The sequence below is a fragment of the Cibotium barometz genome, chromosome 26 (assembly GCF_041138505.1).
Source record: "Cibotium barometz isolate CiBa-2024 chromosome 26, ASM4113850v1, whole genome shotgun sequence".
Classification (NCBI taxonomy): domain Eukaryota; kingdom Viridiplantae; phylum Streptophyta; class Polypodiopsida; order Cyatheales; family Cibotiaceae; genus Cibotium; species Cibotium barometz.
Genome location: NC_141071.1, coordinates 14944690 through 14953168, shown reverse-complemented (window position 1 = coordinate 14953168; position 8479 = coordinate 14944690). Strand labels below are relative to the sequence as shown.

The window sequence follows — 8479 nt, the reverse complement described above, 5'->3', positions numbered from 1 at the left end:
ATACAACTAGGCCTTGCTCCATACAAAATTGCCTTCTAGCGTCACCTTTAAATAGGTGAGCTAGTGGACCTTAAGTCTCTTCACACACACACACCCTTCTCCTACCCTTTTACGTGACCTTAGTCTTTTAATACCCTCCCTCAATACTAACTATGAAAGAATTGGAATAGGTGGTATTGAAATAGGTGGTATTGGACATAGGTTGCCTTTATAACATTAGGTGTACAAGGATGTCATGGTGGTGTGGTTATCTAGGATTTACAACTATGTTCCTAGAGCCTTAGAGACTAATACAATGATGCCATCTAAGTCTTTATTTAATGTCGATGAAGATGTACACCTTAATGATGGTGCACCCCTCTTTGTGCTTGATTGACCTCTTGTAGTTGACATGCTTTAGACATACATGCCATTGCTTCCACATGCTTTCCATCTTGACCATTCTCACACAATGATCAAAACAAGGCTGCCACCCTTGCTTAAGTGGTTTGCACATAGATGTTCTTTCAACATGCTTGATGCTTCCTTGAATACCATACCTCCTCCATGGGTAATGAGGGCCTTCCTTCTTAGAGTAATGGTTATGAGGTAGATTTATATGGGAAAGGGAAAGGGAGGGTCTTACCACTTGCCTTATGGATTGGTCAAGGGCAGTGTCCACTCTACAATTACAATAAAAGCTTTTGTGCATGTTGGTTACATGATACCCCATTAGGGTTTGAAGATACAAGCTTAATGAAAGTGAGTAAGTGGTTGAGGTAAACGCTCAAACCAATAAGGTACGTCATCCTTGGCTCAAGAAGGAGAGGGCATGGCTCATAATGTTGCCTATGCCTCTTACAAAGACAATGCGAAGAGATGCTTAAAAACATGACAAACAACAAGGTAGAGCACTTAGTGATGCTATGCTCATGATACCCCATTAGGGTTTGAAGATACAAGCTTAATGAAAGTGAGTAAGTGGTTGAGGTAAACGCTCAAACCAATAAGGTACATCATCCTTGGCTCAAGAAGGAGAGGGCATGGCTCATAATGTTGCCTATGCCTCTTACAAAGACAATGCCAAGAGATGCTTAAAAACATGACAAACAACAAGGTAGAGCACTTAGTGATGCTTTGCTCAACCTTAGAGGATTAAAATGTTGAATATGCAGCGGAATAACATGCCTTGGGCTTGGGAAATGAGAGCATATGGCTTATGACATGCCTATGCCTCTTACAAACAAGAGCCTCAAGGGTGATACACAACAACATTAAAGATGTGCACTTAGTGTATATGTACCCAACTTTGAACCACTCACAAACTGAGTTTGTTGATGAAAAACCAGAAATCTTCAACCTCTTTGTCTTATGAGATGAAGACAATGGTTCATGGTTGCACCATTTCTCCTTGGAAGCTTGCCAAGGTAAGCATAGAAGCGGGTTGATGATGAAGATTTATAGTGTGACACGTATGGTGTGTGCCCGGCCTCCAATGTTGATGAAGAAGAGCCTCCTTAGTGTTAAAGACCTCCTCCTTTGATGGTTAAGACCACATTAGTGTTAAGCAACACTTTGTTTGATGATGATTAAGATCACCATTAGTGTTTAAAAAACACGATTAGTGCTTAAGAGCACATTTCTAGCATCTAATGACACTTGTAGTGGTGATTAGATTCACCATTAGTGTTTAATAATACTTTTAGTGTTTAAAAACACTTTGGAATAACTCCCTTTTGTTGGATTAGAAGCTTCATTAGTGTTAATCAATACTATTAGTGCTCATAAGCACACTTTGAAAAGCTTTGAGAACTTGAAGATGATGAGGAAGCTTGATGACGTGATGAATGAGACTTATGAATGCCTCATGTGGTTGGCCACCGCTTCAAAATCAAGAGAAGGATCAGCAACAAGCTCTCACAATATCACTTGGGTGATTAGAGCAAAGAGGAAAGGATTAGAGCAAGAAAAAAAGAGATTTTGAATGAAGCTTTAATGGAGAGCTTCAATGGAAAAACTGCAGCCGCCTGGTTTTTTGCTTCACACGGCCGATTCACGCCATCATTTGGAGTGAAAATTGAGCTGTAGAGTCCTCAAAGTGTGGGCTACAAAAACCCTAAGGCAATGTTGCCTCTAATCAGCTGTAGGCGGCGAAATCTTCTCCGACCACTGCTGCGCAACAAAAACTGCACTGGGCTGAACCAGTGAGAATGCCGCGGCGGAGAGGAAATGAATCCACTAATTGAGCGTACGACCGCATGCGCTCGGATGTCCTCCACAACTCCCTTGTTGAAAACTCCTCAAGATATTGCCTCTACAAATGGCTAGAGGTCCTCCACCAGCAGGGGGTTGAGCTCCACACAAGAGAAGATGAGGATTTTGACCTATTCTACACCACAAATATGACCTACTCAACCAAAGCTCTAGATACCATGTTGAGAAAACGTGGTGCTCACATGATAGATCAAGTGTGTGGAGGAGAGGGACTCACAAAATACAAGAAAACTATCTTGCTTATTAAGTTGTTTATGAATACAACTAGCCCTTGCTCCATACAAAATGCCTCCTAGCTTCACCTTTAAATAGGTGAGCTAGTGGACCTTAAGTCCCTTCACACACACACCCTTCTCCTACCCTTTTACATGACCTTGGTCTTTTAATACCCTCCCTTCTTGCTTATTAAGTTGTTTATGAATACAACTAGGCCTTGCTCCATACAAAATTGCCTTCTAGCTTCACCTTTAAATAGGTGAGCTAGTGGACCTTAAGTCCCTTCACACACACACCCTTCTCCTACCTTTTTACATGACCTTAGTCTTTTAATCTCTCTCTCTCTCTCTCTCTCTCTCTCTCTTCTCTCTGTCACTCTTCCTTCTCTATCTCTCTCTGTATCCCCCTCTTGTCTCAATGTCCCTTCTATCTTTTCTCTCTATTTATTTCTCTTCTCTCAGTGTCCCATTTCTCCTCTCTCTCTCCCTCTCCTACTATGTATACAAGTTATATGCGACGTTTGTTCTTGTTATGCAATTTTTGTTTTTTCGCTCTCATGTTAAGAGACCACATTATTTTGGCAAAGCACATTCGAGACGTAGCGAGCATCCAAGAGTGTCAATACCATCATTAAAAAAACCACATCTCTTGACAATAATACAAGAGAGAAAAAGGGATAATGTTTATGATACCATTGAATTTCAGAGAGATCAAGACAAAGAAAAGGATTTTCATGTACGTAAATTACAATCAAGTATATACTATGCTCAAAATCCATAATTGATGGTGGAGGATTACCCATGAATAGATTCAGAGAAAAGCGCTAATTGGTGATCATACACTAGAAAATAATTCTCGATTAAAGCTAAATCAAGATCTCTCTATAAAGAGAGAGAATTAAGGTTCAATTAATTTTCTCTCTTCATCCATGGGCGGTGGCGATTCAACGAACAAGGCGCATCGGATTTTTCTCTCTCTCTCTCAGCGAAAGCGCTTGTGGGTTTCTTTCTTCTTTTCTCTCAGTTAAACGTGGGCCGACAAGGTTCAGCCGTGAAGTTTTGTTTTATTTATATATTTTAAAAGCTTATCTCTACTTTAAGCTTTAAAAAAAAAGAGAGCTTATGTTCTACCTTTCATAAGCTAGAAAGCTTATATCTGTTAGGTTTATGGCGCTTCAAAACCAAAATTTCAGCCTTTGTCCTAGGTTTCATTTTTCCATTGGCTGCGGGATTAGCCGTGGACTAGCTTTGTTTAAAAGCTTTCGAAAGTTTTGCATTAAATTTTGGTCAAAGCCTTACTAAGCTTAAAATTTATTAAGTTATGTAAAAAAAAGAGAAAAGTAATTAAGCCTTGTCCTTTTTTAAAAAACTGGATGCCTCCTGGCTTTATCTTTTCTATATTTTTTTGTTCTCTAGGGGTGTTTTCAAGCATATTTAATTTTGACCAAATCAAGTCAAATTAGTTAAGGTTAAAGCATAGCTATTCTTAGCTATTAAACCTATCTTCTAAAGTTTTCAATTAAAAAAAGAATTATTTATTTAAACCATTTCAAAAGAGTTTATTTATTTTGGCCTAGTCCGTATTAGAGATAATAGATCATGTGTTAGAAATTCTTATCCTATCCTCTATGTGTACATGTGAGTTCGCATGGAATTCCACTAACACAAGTGTATGATCACAAGTCTTTCTTTGAAAGATTATACAAACCTTAAGTCCTATTTAGTTTAGAGACCTTCTTTATGACCTACCCCAGTAATGTCTTTTGACATTAACTCGTTTATGATTCGACCCTTTAATTTTGATTCATAATAGAGAACACCTTTTATGGCATTAATATTTTTGTAAGGCTAAGGCCTTATATCTTTATACATACATACCATATAGTATTTTAAACTTTTGGTAAGCCCAAGACTTTTTATTGTAGCTTGCTATATTTTTATAGAACTTTTATCCTCAAAAACTTAAACGCACTTATGCTTTGTTTTAGGAAGTTATCTTTTCGAAAAGCAAGCTTTTTCTAGTACATATAAATATGGGTGAGTGGTACAAGGGCCACACGCACATCGAGGGGAGATTCAACCTAATGTTATGTCTATGGTGGTGATCTCTTTCTTATTCTTTAGCTCTCTTGTTTATTTATTTTTGTTTATTAAGGCTTATGCTTTTAATTTGTGCAAGAATATGTTATGCTCTAATTTTTGTGATTAACTTTCTTCTCCAAGTGTCATAAAGGTCCTTACATAAGCTACTTCACACAAGCATATTGTATAACAAATATGATTTTAGCAAAGGAGACCGAGTGTAAGTAAAATCAAATGACCTTCTTAAGGAGCTTCTTATGGAGTATAGTTGAATTGAGACACTTGGAGCATTACTGATGTTATATAGGAAATAGGAAGAGAAGTATTAAAAAGGAGAAGCAAAGCTAATATACATTTGTCCAAGAGCACAACTTTAGTGGACAGAGAGAGAGAGAGAGAGAGAGAGAGAGAGAGAGAGAGAGAGAGAGAGAGAGAGTTTTAGTAGCGAGTGAAGCTAGAATATATCCTTGAATAAAAAGATAACACGTGACCAAAATCTTTTTGTGTATTTAATTAAATAAAAATGGAGCATTAGTCTAAGGTTTTTTTTAGTAATTTTGAAGGACTTTAATTTTAAATAAAAGTTGGCCGTTGCTGAATTCTCGCAGGATCGCGTAGGGGCCGCCTTCTATTTTTGGGAGGTTCGATAGGATAAGGATGTTGCAAGGCCTTCTAATCTTCCTTGTTGCAGAGCAGGAGAGAGAGAGAGAGAGCGCGCATAGGGAGCTGAGAGAGTGGGATAGGCACGCACACAGAGTGACGGAGAGAGTCAAAGAAGAGGAGAAGAGACAAACTGAGAAGACAAAGACGGGCAGACACGAGGGCATGAGAGAGACAGGCACGCGCTAACGTTCGTTGTGCCCATTAATTAATGGGATAACAATTTTTTTTTGATAATGCGAGATTTTTTTTTGTGCCGGGGCATTAATTAATGGGATAACACAATTTCCCTCAATAGATACATAGATACTACTGGGGTATTTTACCCCGAGCGCGGTCGGCGAGGGTAATGGGATAACACAATTTCCCTCAAAATAAATACATAGATAATGCTAGATTTTTATTTGTGCCGGGGCATTAATTAATGGGATAACACAATTTCCCTCAATAGATACATAGATACTACTGGGACATTTTACCCCGAGCGCGGTCGGTGAGGGTAATGAAGTGTAAGTCGAACTAAGAAATAAAATCAACCCAGGACCCTCCCGCAGGGGGTTCAGCAGGTCGACAACAACATCGCAGGCCCGACAACACCAACGCTTATCAGAAAAAGCAAAGAAAACAGCTTCTTTCACGTGCTTTCTATCATTTCTTAAACCACTCGAAGCGCCAAAAATATCTAGCTTTCTTCTGGCTGCACAGATCAGCCAAACCCTCTACAGCACAAACCCCAAAAATTTCATTCTGCAGAGGGGAAGACTCGGTTCTTTGCGGTTGTACAGATCTTCCAAACCATTACAGTGATCGAAGTCTAAGCTTACTGATCGTCTAAACCCTAAAAAATTTTAAAGCGCTCCAGAATTGGCACCACCGAAACCCTTATGTTTGTGTGTAGAGATCCGGCAGAAAGCATAGCTATGATCGAATTTGTGCGATGCTGGCAAATCGATTCAGGCCCCATTGGTTTTGATCCGGGGCAAAATGCATGCTGATTTGCGCATCAGAGCAAGGGCATGGCATCTGCAGAGATGCCAGGCGCATCGTCCAAAACCACGACACCTGCGTCCACTTCCAAAAAGCAGGATCATCTGGTAGCTGGGCGCCGCAAGGTACATTCTTAGAATTCCAATTTGGGGTTTTTTTTGCCACGCGAAATTGTTTATTGCTTTGATGAGACTCAGTTCATTGGATCATGGCAGCTAGTCTTAAGATAATATATTAATCCTTATGACAGGCAATGGTGGACACACATGTGCTCAGCTTTAAGATCTCCAATATAATAGGCAATGTTAGAGACACATGTTATTGGGGTATGGACCTCGCGACCTCGCTTGGGTAAGGGTGGAGAGGAGTGATCTTACCACTAGGGCAAGAGCCCGTTTGACATTCTCATTTCCCAAAGTATTAAGGAAGTTTTCAGCGTATCTCTTTGGATGATTCATCTGAATCCTCCAGATCCTCTATAACAGGCTCTGGAATGACTAAACGTCTCCCCACTTGGTCGATCAGCAACACATTAGGGTGGACAGTCTCCAGTCCCTTGCTTGCCTTCAAATCAGCTTTTAACTTTTCGTGACACTCCCAAACAAAATTTTGGGCTTCCTCTAGACGTTGCTTTTCTTGAAAAGGGTCTGGGTACCTTTGATGTGGTTATTTCTTCCTCCAAGTTTCCACTCTGGTTTCAGCTCTGAAGGTAATTGGTTTGCCTTAGGGTCTGTTGAACTCTGGATGGTAACCTTGTTCTCACCCTTTCCAATATGCTTGGATCTATGCTTCTTGCCTTTCCCAATAGATTGATATTGGTTAGGCACCTTCTTGAAAGTGCTGGCTATGTTAGCTTCCTTAGTAGCAAATCTTTGCTTGGCTTACAAGCGTGTGACAGCATTAAGAGGTATGGAAGTAGGGGTAGGACACTCAATTGATTTACACTGGTGGTCTGTGCCCCTTCTTGAGCCATGGTTTTGCTTGTCCTCATAGGACATGCTTTGTACAAATGATCAACATCCACTCCATGTCTTTACACAAAGATGCATTGGTAGGGGTTGATGTCTCAGGGCATGCTGTCACCTTGTGCAGTCCTTGGCAATGATAACATTGCAATGACCCCTCTCTTGGTCATGATGTTGCAAGGTTTGGCCATTATCTTCAAAACATAAGACAACTTGAAAACACGACGTGTATCTGACCATTGAATATTTGCTCAAGAAAAGTCATATTTGTATTTAGACATTGGGATTCCCCCATACACACACACATACTTTTTTATTTCGTGTAAAAGGCTTTGTTCTATTGCTACATTGCACAAAAAAAGAAGTCCTCAAAAAAGAGGCAAACTTCTTAAAGAGTAGCATAGAAGTTAAAAGCACTGAAAAACAAAGCCAACCGGTCATCATCAATCTGATCCAGGTGGATGGAGTCAAACAAATATTGATGCAAGGATTGACGAAAGTAGGGATAGCATGCAATCCTTACGGAATGAAAGACCAAGTGATTTCTTGCATGCCATATTGTCCACAAAGCCCAATATCTAGTCTAGATTAGAAAGGGTTGTGCATGAGCCAGTGTAGAAGGCCACCAAAAAAATCTAGAGAAGGAATATCTTGGAAATGTGAGTTGAAGAAAATGTGAGATTTGGCAAAGGAAACTTTTGGTTTGCTCTGTGTTGCGGACAAGACCAAAGAAGATGCATCACTGTTTCCTTTATGCAATGTGTCTTTTTTCAAGAAGCTTTCGTACTGGGAGGACTCCCAACAAGCATCGCCATAAAAACAATTTAGATTTGAGTGGCAATTTACTATGCCAAATTTTCTTTAGATTTTGTTTCCACCAACGGGTTGTCTTCTTGAGGAGCCAAATCTTATTAACTCGATCAACAAACCAAGGTGGAGGAATAATCAATCTTTAGATCGAAGCAACCAAAACCTGAGGGAAAGAGAATCTAGGATAAAGTCCAAGATCTGTCTTGTGGAAAATCCAATCATCCATTTTTTCACCATCCACAGAACAACTGTAAGAGGAGTAAAAGGCTGCAATTGTTTGTGTAACATGTGCCATAAAGGTCTATAGTGCATACCCAACTGCCAACGGCTTTGAGTGGAGGAAAGGACAAGACATTTCCTTTAGCATTAACAACAAATGCCTTTTGTAGAAAGAAAGTAAGCTCGAATGCACGACTCCAAAAGACATTATCTTGTTTCAAAGTATTGCCAACCTTAGGACTCAGGAGGTCTTCCCGACCCACTGAATATATTGCAGAACAAGCTTCC

General features: G+C 39.8%; 1 protein-coding gene across 1 annotated transcript in view; it reads left to right on the top strand.

Annotated features, from left to right (window-relative positions):
- The first annotated feature begins 5656 nt into the window (after positions 1 to 5656).
- Positions 5657 to 8479, top strand: part of BLI (protein BLISTER) — a 62757-nt gene continuing 59934 nt past the window's right edge. The window contains exon 1 of the mRNA XM_086820310.1: positions 5657 to 6322. Within this exon, the coding sequence (XP_086676436.1) occupies positions 6227 to 6322 (96 nt within the window). The 5' untranslated portion in view covers positions 5657 to 6226. The remainder of the gene's footprint in view (positions 6323 to 8479) is intronic.